General features: G+C 42.3%; 1 protein-coding gene across 3 annotated transcripts in view; it reads right to left on the bottom strand.

Moving 5' to 3' along the window:
• The window catches only part of DNAH9 (dynein axonemal heavy chain 9), a 313,471-nt gene that overhangs the window by 236,719 nt on the left and 53,140 nt on the right, over positions 1 to 23,612 (bottom strand). For 2 of the 3 annotated variants that reach the window (XM_045083402.1, XM_045083401.1), the window contains exons 16-19: positions 21,810 to 22,006; positions 21,284 to 21,708; positions 3,259 to 3,481; positions 2,477 to 2,643 (exon numbers count right to left, since the gene is read on the bottom strand). In XM_045083402.1, the coding sequence (XP_044939337.1) occupies positions 2,477 to 2,643; positions 3,259 to 3,481; positions 21,284 to 21,708; positions 21,810 to 22,006 (1,012 nt within the window). Of the gene's footprint in view, positions 1 to 2,476; positions 2,644 to 3,258; positions 3,482 to 21,283; positions 21,709 to 21,809; positions 22,007 to 23,612 lie in introns of those variants that run through there. The other variant, XM_004760150.2, reaches the window with a different exon arrangement.

Here is a 23,612-nt window from a genome sequence, read left to right as displayed (position 1 = left end):
CACTCACTTTCTTCTTCCTCCTCAAAGCCAAGATCAGCGTGAGCTAGATCTGCAGTCTAATCAGGGACAGAAACTTGCACTCACAGAGGAATGCACCAGAGGCTGCATTTTAGATAATCATAAATGATCTAAAAGGGAGGGAACCAGATTTAAAATCCTTGGCCACATACAGTGCCTTAAAATGTCAAGCATACACATTCACACAACACCAAACTAAGGAACAAAACGAGGCAGGAGTTGATTCCCACTAAGACTCCCTTCAGCACTAAATCCACAATTCTGCTCTAGCCCTGATGTTTTCTTGACAAGAAGAGAAACACATCACAATTGAAGTAATGTTTGCCTTTCCACGCTGCTGTGAGCAGTTCTTTTCAAAGTATTCTCTTGCAAAAATTCATCTGCATGTCAAATTAACAGATGTGAGCTTGGAAAACCCAGCTAAGAGAAGCAGTATCCTCCCAGCCAGCAGATACAAGTGCTAAGAAAGAAAAGAACAACACAGCTATCACATTCAAGAAAAACACCACCAGCTGATCAATACAGATACAGGATATAACTATGAAGGAAGGATACACATTTCCAACAGACACACAAAATCACACCAGCAAATGAGCGTTGTTTACTTTCAAGCAGGTATCAGAAGACCCTCTGGGAATCTATTTCCCCAAATATCTGTGGAGTTCCTTTTTTGAAAAAAAAAATTTAAGGGACAGTTGATGCAAAGATATTCACGTCATTGCTTTCATGGCTGTTGCCGTTGGTGGACTGTTACCACTGAGTGGTACTACTCAGCTTGACAACCCACCTCCCTCACCAGCTTTGCCTCTGCATGATCAGTGTTGAATTTCAAAAATTCCGTTGTGCTTCCAAAGGAGAGTCCAGAGAATAGGTCTCTGACATTGAAAGAATGGTCCCAGAAGGAGTTTTGCCAATAGTTAGAGCAATAGATATTTCCTTGGAATAAGGGCACAACTCCGAAGGCAATTATTCTAGAGGCATCCGGATCTCATTTAGAATTACATGCCCTGGAATGATGGCTTGAAAGCGAACCAGTGACCTCCCCCTAGGGCAGCAAGTCTTAAACTTGGCCACACACTGGGATCACCTGAGGGGCTTTACAAACTACTGATGCCAGGTCTTGGCCCCAGAGAATCTGATTCAGTTGGTCTGCAAGACAGACTGGACATGGGCAATTTTAGAGGCTCCCCAGGTGACTGTGATGTGCAGCCAACATGGTGGCACACTGCCTTAGTCTCGTGACAGATACACGTTTGTCTTATGCAGAGTTGACCCTCTGTCCTGCCTGCCTCTTAATGCACTCCTGTTGTTCTCTCTAGCCCCAAGTAATTGGGAGGCAGGAGGTGCTTAATAAGTGTTTGGTGAGTGAATAACAAAAACATGTAGGTCCTTCCTGTCTGCCATGGTGGGGGACCGACAGGTCCAATTTGCCTGAAACAGAGGGACTTCCCTGGAAGTGTGACTTTCAGCGCTAACACCAGAGCCACCAAGGGAAAACTGGGATGGTTGGTCATTCTCGTGCCAGATACTACGGTAAACACTTGTAAAAATTCTTTCACTCTATCAACAACCTATGTCAGCAGACACACGACACTGAGAACCAGCTTGTTCTGGTTGGAGCCCCTGCACTGAACAGTGGACCACGCACAGACCCCTGGGACACTTACTTCTCCACTGAGGGAGGATTTGAGCTAAACTTGTCTGTGTCTGTGTGTGTGTAATGTGGACTCATCTGAATGACGCTGCCTGGTCTTATTGTTGTCTTAAGTAAAGACCCCTTCTCAACGGTGCCTGGGTGGCTCAGTGGGTTAGGCTGCTGCCTTTGGCTCAGATCATGATCTCAGGGTCCTGGGATCGAGTCCCACAAGTCCCACATCAGGCTCTCTGCTCAGCAGGGAGCCTGCGTCCCTCTCTCTCTCTCTCTGCCAGCCTCTCTACCCACCTGTGATCTCTCTCTGTCAAATAAATAAATAAAATATTTAAAAAAAAAAAAAAAACCCTTCTCACAAGTGGGGATGGGTCTGAGCGGTACTAAGCAGAGACAGAAAGAACTCTATCACCTCATATCCTTCCCTTAGGCTTCCAAAGTGCCTTCCAGAACTATTTTCCAATTCTACCAGCCACTTTTTTAAACCAAAAGAACACGAGTCTGTGAGAATTTAGAATACAAATGGCTTTGTCAAAAACCTCATGTTTTGATCACATACAGTCCTTTGACAAACTTGAAGAGACAGAGTTTCTAGATTTTTGTTTTAAAGGCACGGTTTTGTGCAACCTTTGGTTGTCTCATCCAGGCCATGATGGGACTCTGCCCACACAGCACCACGTTCTAAGCAAGACCCAAGTGTGAGGGAAGACCTAACTCGTTTTCATCTGCTAAGAGAATTCAAGAACTCAACTGAAAGACCCTCAATTACCCAAAGATTGCCATGTTGAAAAAGGAAGGAGCGGTGCGTACCTGAAGGGGGCTTCCCTGCGGAATTGCTCCCAAAACTCCTGTTGTTCCAGGTCAAAGGCTGAGCACCTCTGGCGGAGGAGGGCCACTTCATTTGCCTGCAGTGGTGCCACTTGCTGCCTCACGGTGACGGCCATCTTTTTCACATTGTTCCACTTCTCAGGCAGCTCCTGCGAAGATGACCTCCATGTGGTCAGAACTACGTTGTGCTCCCCCTCGCCCGCAGATCCGATGCTGGATGGCACGCAGATGTCTTTGGGTCACCCACAAAGCCATGCTATGATGTCATGGTGTCATAGGCTCCCTTCCCCTGACCCATCTCTCCCTGGTCGCCTCCCTGCCCGGCTATCCCCTCCTTCTGACTCCTCCACACCCTTCTTGCCCTCCACTGCTACCCGGGCAACCTGTGCTGTTTTCTGTATTTTCTCAGAGTGCTTGACTATTTTCTTTCATGCTTCACGTCTCCTTAGTCTGTCTTAACGTTTCTCCGACTTGGGTTTTTTTTTTTTCTCTGAATCAAAACTTGGCTCATCCCCCACAACCACCCCCCCCAAACCAAAACACTTCATTCACATCAATTCTCCCATCTCTTTCCAGCATTGTGCTGCCTCATATTTGAGGAGTTTCCAGAGTGTGCTAGAGAGGCACACAGATAGTTCCAGAACATGAGCCTTGGGTCCTCACCAAGCCCCATTTCTCATTTACCTCAACCCACATCACCCCACTCTGAAGGTCAGAAACTTTCCCTCTCTTTCTTTTATTTGGAAAACACCCTTCGTACTGACCTCCAGCTGCTTAAACACCAGTTCCGGCAATTCCTGTTCATAGGTCTTCAGCAACTCAATAGTCTGTTTTAAGGGCTCAAACATCTCATTGGTGCTGCCCTGTCGTTCTTTCACAGCCATAAGGTGTCCCATAACCTCAACCAGTCCTTTGAAATCCCCTTTTTCAACTTTCTTGAGCATGCCGCTCTCACTATTCTTGATAAACACTTCAAGGTCAGCCAAGCTAAGCAAAACAAAGAGAATGGGAAGAAGCATTTCCCTTCTGCTCCTCAAAAGGAAGATTTATTTATTTCCCCCCAAAATAACAGCTGTCACTGGGGAAAACTTCCCACAAGTCTAGCACTTTGTGTAGATTAGACCCTGATGCTGAGAATACGGTCCTCTTTGGAAGGGTCACGGTGGCGAAAGACAAAGACCTCCATGCTGGAGGAGACTCAGGAGACAGGACACGTTAGTGGGACAAACTGGTGAAATATGAATAAGATCTGTTGATTAGTTACTAGCTCTCCACCAGTATTAGCTTTCTGGTTTCGATAACTGCATTATAGTTAAACAAGATGGTATCATTTGAGAAAGCTCTGTGAGGGTACAAGGGAACTCTGTACTGTTTTTGCAACTTCCTTTGGTATGTGATGTTATTTCAAAGCGAACTTCAGAAAAAAATTTCAAAAAATTGAAAATAAAAAAAAATATTATGGTCTCTAAAGTCATACCACACTTGGGTTTAATTTGGGCACTTACTAGAGGTGTAACCAAGGCCAGCTCACTTAATATCTCTGCCTCTCAGTCTCCTCACCTCTATGATTGGGAAATCATTTGTCTTACTGGTTACTGTGGGAGTGAAGCAACATTCAATTTTTATTTCAAAAATATTTATTGAGCATCTATTACATAAAATGAGATATATCCTATATTTGCACCCAACCATGCTTCCAGGTTCTGAGGAGAGAATGACAAATGAGAGAAACTAAGGCTCTGTACACATGAAGTATACATTCTAATGGGAAAAATACATAGGAAACAAATCAGTGAAAGAAGTTGTATAGTTTCACATGGTATTGAATGCTGTAAGGGGATGGAGACTATGGATAGTTCTATTTTCTGTGGAGTGGTCAGTGAAGGCCTTTCTACTGAGGTGATATTTGAGCAGGAATGGAATTTATGAGAAGGAGTGAGCCACAGAAAGAAATGGGAGAAGAGCTTCTGAGGAACAGGGAACAGCATGAGTAAAGGCACTGAGCCTGAATTCAGTCTGATGCATTTGAGGAAAGGGAAAATGTCAGCAGGCAGAAGCATAAGAGGAATGGGGGGGGGGGGGACCTGGGTGGCTCAGTGGGTTAAGCCTCTGCCTTTGGCTCAGGTCATGATCTCAGGGTCCTAGGATCGAGCCACGCATCAAGCTCTCTGCTCAGCAGGGAGCCTGCTTCCTCCTCTCTCTCTGCCTGCCTCTCTGCCTCCTTGTGATCTCTGTCTGTCAAATAAATAAATAACATCTTTAAAAAAAAAAAACAAAAAGAGGAACAGGGGGAAACACAGAGAAGGGGGGAGGTGAGAGAATCAACAGGGGGTAGACACCACAGGATCTTGTTTGCCAAGGTAAGGAGTCCAGATTTTATTCTAAGCATGAGCATCCTGAATAGGAGAATGGCATGATTTGACATATTTTCAAAAGATCTTTTGTTGGAGGAGGTGATGATGGTGGTGGCAGCATTGGAGGTAGGGAGACAAGAATGGAAACCAGGAGGGCCATTTGGAGACTCAAATGGTTGTCCAGGTGACAGAAGATGATGATGACGATGACTTGGGCCTGGAAGGTGGACATGAGGAATGGAAAGGTTCAAGATAATTTCACAGGTAGATACTATAAGACCCACTGATGGATTGGGGAGAGAGGTGAGGGGACAAGAGAAATCATTAACTCCTGGCAATGGAGTCAATGACAATGCCATGTAAAGATATGGGAAGAACTGAGGAATACTGGGTTTTTTGGAGGCAGAAGGTGGAAGAGGGATAAGTTTAACTTTTATTACGTGTGGGGTGCCTCACAAACACTAGTCACCTAGGGGAGGTATCTGTCAGTCAGCTAAATGGAAGTCTCGAGTTCCAGAGAGATGAGGCTAAAAACATAAATTGGGTAGTTACTGGCACATGGATCATTCGCAAAGTGTTGGTTTAGAGATCACCTGGACTAGGAATGTAGATAGTAAGTTCAGAATCGAGGTTTCAGGAATGCTAATATCTAGAAGAGATGAGCCCAGCCAGAGAGACCAGAGACCAAAAAGATGGGTCCAGTGAGACAGAAGCAAAAGCACAAAAGGTGAGGTATCCTGAAAGCCACAGGGAGAAGCTATTGGGGAAAGATGGAATAATTGGCTATACCAAATCCTGCTGAGGTGTATGAGGAAGATGAAGGTGATGATCACAGGATTCACCCACATGACTAACGCTGGCAATCTCAATGAGAGTGGTTTTGGTGGAGTGGTCTAGGAAAAGGCTAATTGTGGAGTAATTCAGAGCAGAAGCTGGAGACGTCTGTGTCTAGCTGTATGACACACACAATAATATGCATAAATAACCCTTCCACTGAGCCCATGAAAATGCTTAAACATATACTTCAACATCATTTAAAAATGTGTCACTAGGGGCACCTGGGTGGCTCAGTGGGTTAAAGCCTCTGCCTTCGGCTCGGGTCATGATCTCAGGGTCCTGGTATCGAGCCCCGCATCGGGCTCTCTACTTAGCAGGGAGCCTGCTTCCTCCTCTCTCTGCCTGCCTCTCTGCCTACTTGTGATCTCTGTCTGTCAAATGAATAAACAAAAAAAAAAAATCTAAAAAAAAAATGTGTCACTAAAGTGACACAAAGTTAAGGGACTTTGGGAGGCTGAGCCAAGCACTAAGGAGGGGTCAAAGTGATCCTTCTGTGATGGTTTCTACTGAACCCCAGAAACACTAGGCTGCTATTTTGATTGCTCGTGGGATGTGGGGAACCGGTGACTCAGCCTGGGGCCCACACGAGGTGAGGGGGCTGGTAGGAAGCTGCATGTGAAGTTATGACACCACAAGGGCGAAAAGAAGTAAATCCACTGCATGGAAAGGGCAAGTATGGAAACTTCCTGCCTTAGCCTGGGAAGCAGGTGGACCACTACATGTTGAAATGCAGGTGGTCTAGGGATGGAAGAATCCCCCGATGACAGGCAAACACAAATGGAGGACTACACTCCAGTCCTCAAAGGATTCCCACAGATGTTCACCGATTCCAAGGAATGTGATGTTTACCCTCCAAACTCACAAGATACACAAGGAAAAAAATCACCATGAGTAGGAGCCAGCAGAAGTAGTGAAATGAAACCTGCAAAGATTTCAAATGTCAGAATTCAGAATTTGGAATAGCAATATTTCATATTTTTTTTTTAAAACAAGAGTTCCTGTTTAAGTGCCTTGTCAATTGTTTGTGACCCAGGCAGCAGGAAAAAGTGCCTTCCCTGTGGTTTCTCAGATACCAATTCAAGACTGGCTGAGAAAAATAACTTCAACCTTCTGAGCACAATGTATTAGTCAAGACAGAAATGCTCTTTTCAGGAATCACCCTTCAGAAGGTTAAGTAAGCTCTTACAGTCTTAGTAGGTCTCAGCCACTGCCCCTGACCCAACTTTAAGTTGAAGTATAAAATCAGCATTGCCTGAGTCAGGAAGAGAGGCAATTTCAGAGGCTCTCCAAATATACTCAGAATCTGTGATCCTGCATGGATCTTTGCTTTCTGAGAAGGTGGATTCTGAGACGAGAAGGGGACAAAACTTACTGAAAATTATGAGTTTTGATGGCATTACTTTGTGAAGAAAAGCATAGCAAAAGCCTTTAATAAATATGTTTTAGCGATTCAAAAATGATCACACTGTGCTATGCTGATGGGCAATTCCAGGAGAAGGAAGCTAATACTTTTTGGTAGTTCTTTATATTACCTTTAATCTATGGCATGTAGAAACAAAACATTTTTAAATTGGACAAATCACAAGTTGACTTAAGATCATCCTCTAATGAACACATCCTGAGACTTAAAAAAATGAATAAATAAAGGAGAAGACTCAATATTTGAGTAAAAAACAAGAGAATACAAAAATGAACATACAAAATTATAAAATAACCAAACAGGGCACCTGGGTGGTTCTGTTGGTTAAGCATCTGCCTTTGGCTTAGGTCATGATCTCAGGTCCTGGAATTGAGTCCTGCTTTGGGAGGACTTGGCGGGGAGCCTGGCTTGGTGGGGAGCCTGCTTCTCTTTCTCCCTCTATGCTGACCCCCCACCTATCCTCTCTCACTCTCTCTCAAATAAATAAAGTCTTTTTTTTTTTAAAGACAGTTTATTTCTTTTTCTTTTTTAAAAGATTTTATTTATTTATTTGACAGAGAGAGATCACAGGTAGGAAGAGAGGCAGGCTCCCTGCCGAGCAGAGAGCCTGACATGGGGCTGGATCCCAGGACACTGGGATCATGACCTGAGCCAAAGGCAGAGGCTTTAACCCACTGAGCCACCCAGGCACCCCTCAAATAAATAAAGTCTTAAAAAAATAAATAAAATAACCAAATAGAAGGTCTAAAACTAGAATGTATTCACTAAAGTTTAAAGCCCAATGAATGGATTAAACAGGAGATTTAAACAAAGCTGAGCAAATCAGACAGCTGTGTGATAAAAGTAGAAAAGTTATCTAAACTGCAGTGCAGACAGACAGCTGTAAACTCTGAAAATCTGTTAAAATATGTGGAGGATGGTGAAAAAACATCTCACGTAAGTTTCCTAAGAGCTCAGAAGAAACTGACAGAATGGGCAAGAAGCAATTTCTAAGATCCTGGCTGAGAATTTTCTTAAACTGCTGAAAGACAACATGAGTTCAAGAAAACCCAACAAATTCCAGGTGGAATTAATATAAAGAAACCCTCAAGGGGGCGCCTCAGTGGTTCAGTCGGTGAACTGTCTGGCTTCAGCTCAGGTCATTAGCCAAAGATCCCGAGATCCTGGGATCCAGCTCTGTGTCAGGCTCCCTGCTCAGCAGGGAGTATGCTTCTCCCTCTCCCTCTGCCCCTCTGCTCTGTTTGCTCTGTTCATGTGCTCTCTCTCCCTCAAAGAAATAAAATCTTAAAAAAAAAAAAAAAAAGAAAGAAAGAAAACCTTGGGTTGCCTGGGTGGCTCAGTGGATTAAAGCCTCTGCCTTTGGCTCAGGTCATGATCCTGGGGTCCTGGGATTGAGCCCCACATTGTGCTCTCTGCTTGGCAGGGGGCCTGCTTCCTCCTCTCTCTCTCTGCCTGCCTCTCTGCCTACTTGTGATCTCTCTGTCAAATAAATAAATTTTTAAAAAAATCTTAAAAAAAAAAAAAAAACCTTAAGGTACTTCATATGGATACCTTCACCAAAAAGGAAATATAAAGGTTAAAATTAGCTGATTAGCTTCAGAGCAAAGACAGATTTCGACCAAACCAAACCAAAAAACAAAAATCTCCCCAACCCAATAGTGATGGCTGACTGCTCAGAAGTAAAAATGGCAGACAAGAGACAGAGGAATAATGCGTTCAATAAACTCATAGAAAACAACTGTTATCCTTGAATTCTCCCTTCTATAAATCATTTTTTTCAAGTACAAGGGAAAAATACATGACTTTTCAGAGAAGGAAACAAAGAGTTTCACCAGTAGACTCTTAAACTAATGGAGCTTCCGATGGACATAACTTAGGGAACTAGTCTGTAATGTAGAAAGAGGCATTGGGCAAAAATTTCATAAATTTAATTGATTTTAAATAAATTTCAATAAACATTGAGTATATAAAATAAAGTGGAATTTGTAGTATTTGAATAAATAATAGAAAACAACTGAAATCACCGTGAATGAGAATATCATTTGATGTATAAATAGTTGAGATCAAACTATTCTAAACTCTTTATACTGATTATGAGGAGAGTAACAAAACTGACAAATTTATTCCTTTTAAGGATGCTTATTAAAATAGCTATGGTAACCATTAGAATAGTAGACATGGATGATGTAACATCCAAATTAGCAGAAGGGAAGATAATGGAATTAAATGAAAACAAATTAGGCACCTGGGTGGCTCAGTCATTAAGTGTCTGGCCCTGGTTCAGGTCATGATCCCAACGTCCTGGGATCAAGACCCACATCGGGCTCCCTGCACAGTGGGATGCCTCCTTCTCCCTCTCCTATTCCCCCTGCTTCTGTTCCTCTCTCACTGTGTCTCTGTCAAATAAATAAATAAAATCTTAAAAAAAGGACACAAAAAGCCAAATTCAACCCAAAGGAGGCAAGAAAAGGAAGAAGAAAAAAAAAGAATCAAAAGCATATAATAAAATGGTAGCAGAATAGATATTAATGAACAAAATCTTTCAGTTAAAAGATACATATTAAGGTGAATAAAACATTCAGTTCTATGCCGATTATTAAAAAAATCTCCCCTAATATAAAGGCACAGAAAGATTAAAAGCCAAAGGATAAAATGAGAGACACCAAGCTAATATCATACAAAGGAAATTGGTTTTGTTACATTAATATAAGAGAAAACAGACTTTAATATAAGAAATATAGCTAGTAATAAAGAAGATTTTTATGTGTGGCTGAAAGTTTAATTTTCCAGGAAGATATAAAAAGTCAAACTCTGTATGCTCATAGAACATAATCTTAAAATACATGAAGCAAAAAGGGACAGAATTACAAGGTGAAATTGACAACCTACATTCAAAGTGCAAGGTTTTGTTTTTTTTTGTTGTTTTTAAAGTTTTTTTTATTTTAAGTAGGCTCTACACCTAGCATGGAGCCCAACATAGGGCTTGAACTCATGACACTGAGATCAAGACCTGAGCTGAGATCAAGAGTCAGAAACTTAAGTGACTGAGCCACCAAGGTGCCCCAGAGTGGAAGATTTTTAATACAACTATTTCAATAATTAATCAACTAAGCAGACAAAAAAAAAAAAAAAAAAAGGCAGTGAGGATATAGTGGATTTGAATAAAATAATTAACAAGTTTGATCAAATAGTCCTACACAGAGCATTCCTCCCTCCCCAGCAGTTACAGAATTACACATTCTCTTCAAATGTGCACAGAACATTTATAAAAATTGACCATAATGTAGAGTTTAAAGCAAACTTCAATAAATTTCAGGAGCTTATTATCTATATCACCTTCTCTGACCACAATGCAATTGTTAAAAATCCATAACAAAATACAACTGGAAGGATGTCCCAGGAAGATGGCAGAGTAGGAGAACCCTAGGCTCACCTCATCCCATGGATAGAACTAGATGACACTCACATCAGAAACCACCTGAAGACTGGTAGAATAAACCCCACAATTAAATGTAGAGAAGAGGCCACATCAAAGAGGGCAGGAAGGGTGGAGACAAGGTCAGAACTAAATGAACTTGCCCAAGCAGCCTTGGGAGAGAGGCATCTGGGGGCACTCAGGGAGTCCACATGGGAAAGTGAATCTCCATAACATTTGTCTTTGAAAACCAGAGTGGTTGAATGTTGGTAAGTTCTTATAACCAGTGGGACTCAAAACCTGGAATTTAAAAAAATCTGTAGGCTTGGCTCTGGGAGAGCAGGGCAGCCAAGGGGAAACTGAATCCCTGCCCTTAAAGAGACAGCACAACAAAAAGCCCATGGAGATAGAGCAGAGAAGCAGTTCTTTGAAAGGTTCCTGGGGCATACAGGAAGGAGAGTTATGTACTAATCTCAGAGCATGTTCTAGAGACACAGAAATTTCTGGGGAACTCATTCAGGAATAAAGGAACTGGCAGGTGCCATTTCCCTCTCCTGTCTCCCAGCATAAACACATGGGCACCTGCAGACTCACTACTTAATGTGCCAGCACAGCTGCCCCACCCCCATGTTGTACCTCCCACAATCCCTCCCTTCGGACAGCCCTCCTCACTATGGGCACTGCAGAGCCTCTCCTACAGAGGAAAGGCAGGGTGTAAAACTTGCTAGCAGGGCTGCCCCAATGCACCACCCCCACCATGCTGTGCTTTGGCTACTGCCCTCTCTAATATGCTCTTGGGCATGGCCCATACAAGGTAATGCCACAGACCTGGCAGTATGCAAGCAGCCCTTAGAGTAGCCAGCATACTCCAATCTGGGGAAGAAAACAGCAATCCAGATCCAGAAGGCACAAAGATCTGCCAACAAAATCAACCCAAGGAAGTTGGGTTAGACACGTAGCAAAAAGTAGTGATAAAGAGAGAATTTTAAAGGCAGCAAGAGAAAAGAAAGCAGTTACATACAAGGGAAACCTCATAAGGCTACAAGTGGATTTTTCTGCAGAAACTTTTCAGGCCAGAAGGGAGTAGAATGATGCCCTTAAAGTGTTGAAAGGAAAAAATCTGCAGGCAAGAATACTCTATTCAGCAAGGCTGACGTTCAGAATAGAAGGAGAAAGAAAGAGTTTCTAAAAAAGCCCCAAACATTTAAAGGAATTCAAGACCACTTAAAGGAATTCATGACTAAACTGGCCCTGCAAGAAATGGTAAAGGGGACTCTGAGTGGAAAGGAAAGACTATAAGAAGGACTAAGGAAATTAGGAAGCACAGACACAGCAATAGTAAGTGTATCTGTAAAAATCAGTCTAGGGACTCACAATTAAAGGGATGTGAAGTATGACACCATATACCTAAAATGTGGAGGGGAGAGGATTAAAGACTGGGTTCATAATTAAGTGACCATCATCTTAATACAGACTGCCATATGCAAATGATGTTACATACAAACCTAATGATAACCATAAATCAAAAATCAGTAATAGATATGTAAAAAACGAAAAGAAAGGAATCCAAGTATATCATTAAGGAAAGCCCACTTATCATGAGAAGAGGAAAAGAAAAGAAAAAAGAACTACCAAAAAACCCCCATAAAACAAGTAACAAAATGGCAATACATACATACCTATCAATAATTACTTTCATATAAAAGGACTAAATGCCCCAATCAAAAGGCACAGGGTGACAGAAAGGATAAAAAGACAAGACCCATCTGTATCCTGCCTCCAGTGGACTCATTTCAGACCTAAAGACACATGCACATTGAAAGTGAAGGGATAAGTAACCTCTTTGACCTTGGCTGCAGCAACTTCTTTCTAGACACATTTCCAAAGGCAAGGGAAACAAAGGCAAGAATGAACTACTGGGACTTCATCAAGATCAAAAGCTTTTGCACAGCAAAGGAAACAATCCACAAAACCAAAGGACAACTGACAGAATGGGAGAAAATATTTGTAAATGACATCAAATAAAGGGCTAGTATTCAAAATCTTTAAAGAACTTATCAAACTCAACACCCAAAGAGCAAATAATCCAATCAAGAAATGGACGGAAGACATGAACAGACATTTCTGCAAAGAAGACATCCAGATGGCCAACAGACACATGAAAAAGTGCTCCACATCACTGGGCATCAGGGAAATACAAATCAAAACCGCAATGAGATACCACCTCACACCAGTCAGAATGGCTAAAATTAACAACTAAAGAAATGACGGATGTTGGTGAGGATGCAGAGAAAGGGGAACCCTCCTACACTATTGGTGGGAATGCAAGCTGGAACAGCCACTCTAGAAAACACAATGGAGGGTCCTCAAAAATTTGAGAATAGAGCTACCCTAGACCCAGCAATTGCACTACTGGTATTTACCCTAAAGATAAAAATGTAGTGATCCGAAGGTTTACAGCTGCACCCCAAGGTTTATAGCAGCAACATCTACAATAGTCAAACTATGGAAAGAGCCCAGATGTCCACTGACAGATGAATGGATAAAGAAGATGGGAGATATATATATGATGGAATATTACAGAGCCATCAAAAAATATGAAATCTTGCTATCTTCAATGACATGGATGGAACTAGAGGGTATTATGCTAAGCGAAATAAGTCAATCAAAGAAAGACAATTATCATATGATCTCACTGATATGTAGAATTAACGAAACAAGGCAGAGGATCATAGGGGAAGAGAGGAATAAACTTAACTGAGGGGGTAAATAACTTATACTCTGCAAACTCTAAAACACTAATGAAATAAATTGAAGATGACACAGACAAATGGAAAGATATTACGTGGTCATAAATTGGAAGAACAAACATTGTTAAAATGCCCGTACTACCCAAAGCAATCTATAGACTTATTGCAATCCCTATCAAAACACCATCTGCATTTTTCACAGAACTGGAACAAACGATCCTCCAATTTGTATGGAACCACAAAAGCACCTAAATAAAGCCAAAACAAACAGGAAAACAAAACAAAACAAAACTGAAAGTGTCACAATCCCAGGATTCAAAATATAATACAAAGCTGTAGTAATCAAAACAGTATAGTACTGGCACAAAAACAGACAAATAGGTCAATGGAACAGGATAGAAAGTCTCATAACAAACCCAAGATTATATGGTCAATTAATCTTTGACAAAAGAGGCAAGAACATGCAATGGGGAAAAGTTTCTTCAACGAATGGTACTGGGAAAACTGGCAGCTCTATGCAAAAGCTCTATGCAAAAGAATGAAACTAGACCACACAACACACAAAAATAAACTAAAAATGGAGACCCAAATGTGAGACCAGAAACGATAAAAATCCTAGAAGAGAGCATAAGCGGTACTTTCTCTGACACTGGCCATAGCAACACCATAGCAACATATCTTTCTAGATATGTCTACTGAGGCACAGAAAACAAAAACAAACATCAACTGTTGGACTACATAAAAATAAAAAGCTTCTGCACAGAGAAGGGATCAACAAAACTAAAAGACAACCTATTGAATGGAAAAAAGATATTTGCAAAGGACATATCCAATAAAGGGTTCATATCTAAAATATACAAAGAACTTGCACAACTCAATACCCCCAAAACAAATAATCCCATTAAAAAACAGGCAGAAGAACTACTGGGTATTTACCCCAAAGATCAGATTTTGTGGAAAGAAGGGCCATTTGTATCCCAATGTTCATAGCAGCAATGGCCACAGTCACCAAACTGTGGAAAGAACCAGGATGCCCTTCAATGGATGAATGGGTAAAGAAGATGTGGTCCATATATACTATGGAGTATTATGCCTCCATCAGAAAGGATGAATACCCAACTTTTGTATCAATATGGATGGGACTGGAGGAGATTATGCTGAGTGAAATAAGTCAAGCAGAGAGAGTCAATTATCATATGATTTTGCTTATTTGTGGACCATAAAGAGTAACATGGAGGACATGGGGAGATGGAGAGAATGGAGTTGGGGGAAATTGGAGGCAGGAGACGAACCATGAGAGACTGTGGACTTTGAGAAACAATATATGGGTTTTGGAGGGGAGGGGTAGGAGATTGGGTGAGCCTGGTGGTGGGTATTATAGAGGTCATGTATTACATGGAGCACTGGTGGTGCATAAACAATGAATTCTGGAACACTGAAAAGAAATTTAAAAAATAAATAAAAATTTTAAAACAATGGGCAGAAGACATGAATAGACATTTCTGCAGAAAAGACATACAGATGGCATATGAAAAAGTGCTAGGCATCACTCAGCATCGGGAAAATATCAATCAAAACTACAATGAGACATCACCTCACTTGTTGGGATGGCTAAAATCAACAATACAGGAAACAGCAGGTGTTGGTGAGAATGTGGAGAAAGGGGAAACCTCACATTGTTGGTAGGAATGCGAACTGTAGAAAACAGTACGGAAGTTCCTCAAACACTCAAAAATAGTGTTTTTGAGTGATCACCCTGTGATCCAGTAATTGCACTACTGGGTATTTACCCCCAAAATACAAAATACTAATTTGAAAGCCTATATGCCGCCCTACATTTATGGCAACATTATATACAGTAGCCAAACTATGGAAGCAGCCAAGTGTCCATCGACAGACGAATGGATAAAAAAGATGTGGTCTATATACAGAATGGATTATTAGTCATAAAAAAGAATGAAACCTCACCATTTGCAACAACGTGGATATGGAGCTAGGTAACATAATGCTAAGCAAAACAGGTCAATGAGAGAAAGACAAATTCCACTCATATGTGGAATTTAAGAAACAAAACAAACGAATTAAGGAAAGCAAAGAGGCAAAACAAGAAACTGACTCTTAACTAGGGAGAACCCATTGATGGTCACCAGATTGGAAGTTGGTGGGGGATGGGTGAAACAGGAGAGGAGGATTAGAGAGCACACTTGTCGTGACGGACACTAATACACAGAATTGTCAAATCCCTCAATCGTACACATGAAACTAATATAACACTGTTTGTTAACTACACTGGAATTAAAGCTAAAATCTTAAAAGTAAAATCACTCAAAACACCCTATGATTGGAAATACTTTTCTTTTTAAGGATTTTATTTATTTATTTTTTTGACAGAGAGAGAGAGAGAGAGAGAGAGAGAGAGAAAGAAAGGGAACACAAGCAGGGGCAGTGGGAGAGGGAGAAGCAGGCTCCCCGCTGTGCAGACAGCTTGATGTGAGGCTCGATCCCAGAACCCTGGAATCATGACCTGAGCCAAAGGCAGACGCTTAACCCACTCAGCCACCCAGATGCCCCTGGAAATATTAAACATATATGAACAAATCATCATGGGTATTAAAAATACTTAGAACTAAATTATAATGGAAATATCACATTCTAAGGTTGTAAGATGTAGGAAAATTGTACTGAGAAAGGAATTCATAAGTGTTATTGTTACATTAACAAAAATGGCTCAAAGTGAAGGAGCAAAGTATTCACTTTAACTTATCCAAGAGGAAAAAAATAAATACAAAGGAACAGATGGACATAATAAACATAAAAGAATAAATTTTTGAAATAGAAATTAAATTATAATAAAGAGGATCAATAAGTTTATAAGATAGCTCTTTGCAAATTCTGGCAAGATTAATCAAAGTAGTCAGAAAGCGCAAGTAGAAATGAATAGAAATGAGAAGAGGGACATAATCATAGATTCTGGGGAGAGTAAACAGATTAAGAGAATATTATGAATGTTATGACAATAATTTAAAGATTTACATGAAGTGGCTATATTCCTATAGAATGGTGACTTAATAAGGAATAGGAAACCTTAATATCCCTATAACCTTTAGAGAAATTATAGGTAAACATCTCATCAGAAAGAAAATACTGAGCCCAGATGTTCAATAGGAGATTTAAATCAAGTCTTCAAGGATCAGAGAGTTCTAATCTTACACTAACTCTTCCAGAGAATAAACAGGAAGGATTACTTCCTGACTCATTTTATGAAACTAACAAAACCACAGAGCAAGTTGAGATGAAAGGAAGAGACAAGGCCAATCTCACTCTCAAACAGAGACACATCAACAATAACCAATATATTTGCAAACAAAATCAATCAGTGGATATATTGGAAAAGATAATACTTTGTGTTGGGATTTTGGGCTTTTCTCAGTAAACCCCAGGTGACTTAATACTAGAAACCAGTATATTCACCACTTTAACATTTCGATGGAAAAAAACCAGAATTCTCTTAACGGAGTTAGAAAAAGCACTTCATAAAATGTTATCTCCATTTATGTTAAATCCCCTTAACAAATTAGGAATAGAAGGGAATTTCTTTAGGGGCCCCTGGTTGGCTCTGTTGGGAGAGCATGTGACTCTTGATCTTGGGGGTTGTGAGCTCGAGCCCCACACTGATTATGGAGATTACTAAAAATAAAAAATAAACTTAAAAAAAATAAAGGAACTTCTTTAATTCCATAAATAGAATCCACAAAAATCCATAGCAAGAGGCGCCTGGGTGACTCAGTTGGTTAAGCATCTAACTTCAGATTTCGGTTCAGGTCATGATCTCAGTGTTACTGGGTCGAGCCCCACACTGGGCTCCATGCTCAGGGCGGACTCTGCTTGTCCCTCTCCTTTTGCTCCTTTCTCTGCTTGCTTTCTCTCTCTCTCTCTCTCAAATAAATATATAAAATATTAAAAAAAAAAAAACGCAACAAAAAACCTCACAGCAAATGTTATACTTAGTGGTGAAATGTTATAGTATTCCCCTTTAAGATCGGACAAGATAAGGGTACCTGTCATTATCACTTTATTCAACAATAAACCTCAAGTCCTAGCCAGTGTGGCAAGAACAAAATAGTGATAAAAATGTATTAAAAATAAAAACACTGAGAAGGAAGAAATAAAACTATCATAAATTTGTAGATGATGACTATGTTAACAGCAAATCCAAAAGAGTGCACTGCTAACTTACTGCAATTAATAAGTTAATTTAGCGGAGATGGTTGATACAAAATCAATAGACAGAAATCAATTCCATTTCCACAGAAAATACGATTTTTAAAATATCGTTTGTACCAGGAGCCCGAAATTAAAATACCTAGGAATGAATCTTAAAGTCATGAGACTTATTTTAAAGGTAATGATTACAAAATGTCATTGAAAGACATTAAAGGCATACAGAAATGGAAAGATGACGTGTTCTTGGGCAGGAACACTCTGTGAAGAAGGACGACCATTGTCCTCAAATCAAACAATAGTCACTGCAAATATAATCAAAATCCCAACACATTTCCTCTCCTACAAATGGATTTTTATCAATTTTCATGGAATAGCCAGAGCCAAGAATCCTGGAGACAGTCTTAATGACAATGAACAAGGCAGGGACTTGCCCTGCTAGATACTGAGATTTAGGACAAAACTAGAGCAATTAGGACTTTGTCATACAAGGCAAGAGCAGACAAGGAGCTATGGAATGAGAAATATAAAACCACAAACCTTTTAGGAAAGGGCATAGGAGAGCATCACTAGGATCTCAGGGTGAAAGGGATTTATGTAACAAGACAAAAGGATGCAGTGTTAGAAAAAAGATGAACTCCTTGGGCTATGTGATGAGGCAAACATACTGTAAAGGTGGTGGGAAGTCAGGCCACTCAAAGGGCGACTGCATTTGCAATATATACAATTAGCATAGGATTACACCCAGTATATATCAAATATCAAAAAGAAAAGATTCTAATTATCACACATGAAAAAATAGAGTCCGCACAGAAGTGGGCAAGAGCTCCATATGGGCAAAGAAGGGGAAGCATGAAACTGACCACAAACATACAAAAGATGAGCCACTTTCTTCATGATCACAGGAATGCCAAATATGGACTACACACTGACAGCACTGGGAGGCACTGAGGACAAGAACTCTGTGCCTTTATCCTATTACCTCTACCAGCAGATCCTATGAAGCCGTACCTGCTTGAGGCACCTGGCCACTGCCATCACTGTATCCTGTATCAGCCATGTACTCTGAGGTCTTACCCACCCTAGAGGGACTTCCTCTTTTCCCAGACCTGGCGGACCAGTTCCTAGAGGAGCTAAAAGTGATTTGCCTTCGAGCATGCCTCTCCTATACAAACCAATCAAACAGGAGTCCATCCGTGTCTCCAACCACCTCCTCCATCTGGCTATCACACTCCAGACCACTACATACCTACCTTAATAACTCCAGGATCAGGAACCAAAAAACTAGACAGTGGCCCTCTGATCCCAGAGCCTGCTGAGATCACTCAAAAGGGCCCATTCTCATCCCGCTGATCCTATCTTAATGATTTTTTTTCCCACGGAAAGCACAATAAAGTCTCCTGCCCCTGTTTTCCCATCATCGCCTCGGCCTGATCGACCCTAGTGCCACCCTGTGTGGCCCCATAGAACATAGTGTGTCTTGTCATCTTAGAATCTGAGTATAACCAACTACCTTTCCAATGGCAGTCATTTCCCATTGAGTCTCTTGGCTGGCCCAGCCACACATAAATAATAATAGGACCTACAATTTGAAACACGCCTCCATGTCCTTAGAAGGCCAGACCTACCATTGAGGAGGGACTATGAAACAGCTACACTCAGAGACATCTCTGTTTCTACCCCACCTCTTTCCAGTGTTTTCCTTTCTTGTCTCTCAGTTCCTCAGTGAGCTGCAGTTCTTGTGAATTTTGGGAAACTGGGCTCTTCTTTTTTATTCTTTTTATTTATTCTTTAAATTATTGTGTTATGTTAGTCACCATACAGTACATCATTAGTTTTTGATATAGTGTTCCATGATTCATTGTGTAGAACACCCAGTGCCCCATGTAATTCGTGCCCTCCTTAATACCCGTCACCAGGCTCACCCACCCCCTACCACCCTCCCTTCTAAAACCCTCCTTTTGTTTCCCGGAGTCCATAGTCTCTCAAGGTTCCTCTCCCCTCCAATTTCTCCCCCTTCACTTTTCTCTTCTCCTAATATCCTCCATGCTATTCCTCATGGTTCACAAATAAGTGAAACCATGATAATTGACTTTGTCTGCTTGATTTATTTCACTCAGCATAATCTCCTCTGGTCCCATCCCTGTTGATGCAAAAGTTGGGTATTCATCCCTTCTGATGGCTGAGTAATATTCCATTGTGTATATGGACCCCATCTTTATCCATTCATCTGTTGAAGGGTATCTCGGCTCCTTCCACAGTCTGGCGATTGTGGACATTGCTGCTATGAACATTGGGGTGCATATGGCCCTTTTCACTACATCTGTATCTTTGAGGTAAATTCCTAGTAGTGCTATTGCCATTTCACAAGGTGGATCTATTTTTGATATTTCGAGGAACCTCCACACTGTTTTCCAGAGTGGCTGCACCAATTTGGATTTCCACCAACAGTGTAAGAGGGTTCCCCTTTCTCCACAACTTCTCCAAAATATATTGTTCCTTGCCTTGTTGATTTTTGCCATTCTATCTGGTGTAATGTGGTATCTCAATGTTGTTTTGATTTGAATTTCCCTGATGACTGATATCCAAGATCTATAAAGAACTTCTCAAACTCAACACCCAGAAAACAGATAATCAAGTCAGAAAATGGGCAGAATATGTGAACAGACACTTCTCCAAAGAAGACATACAAATGGCTAACAGACACATGAAACTGGGCTCTTCTTAAAGAACACTGGGGAGTGGTGCCTGGGTGGCTCAGTGGGTTAAAGCCTCTGCCTTCGGCTCAGGTCATGATCCCAGGGTCTTGGGATCGAGCCCCGCAACCGGCTCTCTGTTCAGCAGGGTATCTGCCTCCTCCTCTCTCTCTCTGCCTTCCTCTCTGCCTACTTGTAATTTCTCTCTCTGTGAAATAAAATAAAATAAAATAAAAAGAACACTGGGGAAATCCACTTAAACCATCTCACAATGCTCTCTTGCAGTTTCCTAGAGCAGGAGGACCATCACCCTTGCAAATTCTCTTAGAATTCATTTGCAAATAGACCCATCCTTGATAGGGAGACTATTTCCTTTCTGCTCCCAGGGCTAGATCAGTGAACAAGGCAGCAGTAGCATTAAGCAAGACTACCCCAAACTCAAGGAAGGGGTCAGGTTGGCTTTCCTGGGGCCACAGCTGACACCCAAAGCAGGAGGGCTGCACAGAAGGGCTGTGCCTTCCCCCCCACACCTGCTGCCACAGGCTTCTGACTGGGGTGGTAGCTGAGCTTCTAATGGTGGCAGATATGCAAGTGCTGGATAGTTGAAGTGCTCAGGGGAACAGACCATGGCAGATCCAGTCTGTCCCATGGCTAGGATAGCACAGACAGGCATCGGGGGGTGTGGGGACTCAGTGACTTGCCCTTGGTACAGCTGGATAATCTGAGACAAGAAGCAAGGGGTAGAAATAAAGTCTAGGAGGCCCATGAGACCCCCTCTGTTTTCCAGGCTTAAAGAGATTTCTCAGTTAGGGTGGCAAAGGGAGCTCGGAGCTCTATTATCACCTAGAACATTATTTACCACTTCCTGGGTGCTTTGCACACACGGGGCACCAAATGGAAAATAACAGAAAAGGAGGCCTCATCTGGTGAACCGAGGTAAGGGCAGAACCAAAGCCATCACCGGTAACCAAGGGCCTGGAACCTCAACCAGTTGTTTTCATTTTTGATTGAACCAATGAAGCCATTGGGGAGAAATGAAAACCAGGGTGTCCCCCACAGCCTGGGAGGCTGGAGGAAACCAGAACAGCGGTAGTACCTGTTGGTGACAAAGTCAACGAGATGCTGTTTGAACATGAGGCTCCACCTCTTGATGACATTGAGCAGGGTTGCTTTCAGGGGTCGGAGGTCAATTTTCATCCAGCCATCAAACACCTTGATGGGCTCCAGCCTGCACACCTCTTCATAGAGGTTTTCATAGGAGTCGATCTGGGCCTTAAACTGATGCAGAAGAGGAGGGTTCTCCGGAATGCCGTCTTCTGCATGGGCTTCCATCTCCTCGGGGGTGAGGACACGCCCATACAGCAGAAACTGGCTCAGAGTCTCCCCCCGGTCCTCCACGTACAGGTAGGAGTACTGGCTGAAGGCGTTACGATAGTTGCAGCAGAGGGCCAGCACGCTCTGCACCCTGTCCAGGAGCGCATTCCTCATTCTCACCAAGGGGGCCATGCCCTCCATGTCCGCCTGGGGGAGGGGCGAGGCAACAGCAGGGGGTTAGGCCTAGCCTTTTCCAGAAGTCTGCAGATTAGGCTGGCAGCCGGTGGGAGGGGCTTGCTGGTTAGTACCTGGTAGTGGGGAGAGCCATTCTGGGGGGAAAGCCGGGGCACGAGGGACGATATTCCAAAAATGCTGGTGACCAGACCCTCAACAGCATCATAGAAACCGCCCTTCACCCCATACTCCAAGGACGGAGAGAAAACTAATTCCGGTATGGCTAAGCTCAGCTGGGCTTCAAATATCGGGGTGAGGCCTGCCTTATTTTCTGAAAAACAAGGAAAGCATGCTCACACAAAAACGAGAATGGTTAAAATGGGCACAGGGCAGTACCTGTTTTTAAGATGCTCTGAATATTTCTTTCCTTGCTCTAAGCTATTTGGGCAGAGGAAAATGGAAATGTAAAATTTGCTAACTCCTCCCCCCGCCCAAGAAAAGGTGAGGGTAACAGTCTTGCAGTGTTTACCAACAGGGGAACCAATGACATTTTGAATAGGCCAATTCTTGCGCTGGGCTGTGCTGGGCATTGTAGGACATTTACCCTCCTGTCCTTGGAGGGCACGTCCCAGGGACTGGACAACCCAAGCCAGTCCCTTTCCACATTCCCAAATGCCTAGGTTGGGGGAACGACGGGGCGGAGGTGAGGGGATGTGGAATGGCCTCTAGTTGAGAACAGGTTGATTATGCAAAGCTCATTTCTCCAAAGCAGCTGATTTCCCTCTAGGCACACCCCATGCAATTCCACGGGTAGCCACTAGGTGCGCTGTGACACGCTTTGGCAGGAAAAAACAGGTTACCACCCTCTCTGTTCTGATCTTTTTCTGTGAAAACCGAACCTCTTTCAATTCTGTGGTCCCAGAGTCGTAAAAAATTTAAAAACAGTATAAATAATTAACAGGTCCCTGATTACTTGCTAGACTAACTTGCCTTGCTAAATTTAAATCAAAATATAACAGGGAGCGAAATGTTGCAAGGACAAGATGAGGTGCTTAAACTTTTATTAATAACCGCTTACATTCGTAGGTCTCCTTGACTGTGGAAATATTTGGGAGACCATGATGTGCTGGATGCTGTGGGTGGTGGAAACCCCCGGGAATCCATTACCCCTCTCCCCCCAGAAGCAGAGGGAAGAGTGGGCACGTGTGGCTGCCTTTCCCAGCCCTGCCTGCGGTCACGTTGACAAGAGGGTTAGCTCACTGTTGGCATGTGGGGAAGAGCAATGGTTGCCACTTCTGTGGCTGTGGCCCTGGAGACAGCACGGGAGCCGTCTCCACACTCTTCCCCGCTCATGGACAAGAGCCAGGCTGTGGTGGTGACCCAGCTCAACCAAAGAAATGAAGGCAAGGTCCTTGAACGTGTGGAACCACAGCACGGTGGGAACCAATCCACTAACCAGAAGCACTCCCCTTAATCTAGAACTTAGGGGCTAGACCTCTTGGTCCTGGAAGCCACAATATTGATGGGGCTCTGGCTACCACGGCTTCATCATTCACCCCAGCTAAAGCCACAGTGGGAGACTCAAAGCTCTATAAGACCAAGGCCTTGCCTTCAAAATTGTGGGGCTGATCAATTTGCATTCCTGGATTCAGGAGTGTCTCATCAAAAGCATATATGGAGGGAATGCACAGAAATTACACTATCCTGGAAGAGTTGTTTTTTTTTAATACCTATGATTTGCATATGTACTCATGATATATTCTGCGTTACTATATGCATGAGATACTGACAATTTTAATAGATGGGGTTATATACAATTTATAGGATGCAAAAGACTCATGAGGTCATTTTGACTCCAGAGATTTCTGTCCCGTGTGCTGCTGTGAGAACTTAATCCTAAGGTTCGATGCAATGACATCATCATGACCATATAAGTC

Source organism: Mustela putorius, unplaced genomic scaffold (genome assembly GCF_011764305.1).
Source record: "Mustela putorius furo isolate JIRA1106 unplaced genomic scaffold, ASM1176430v1.1 tig00000695_pilon_pilon_pilon, whole genome shotgun sequence".
NCBI lineage: Eukaryota > Metazoa > Chordata > Mammalia > Carnivora > Mustelidae > Mustela > Mustela putorius.
The sequence above is the reverse complement of the archived record's forward strand: the minus strand, read 5'-3'. Positions and strand labels throughout refer to the sequence as shown.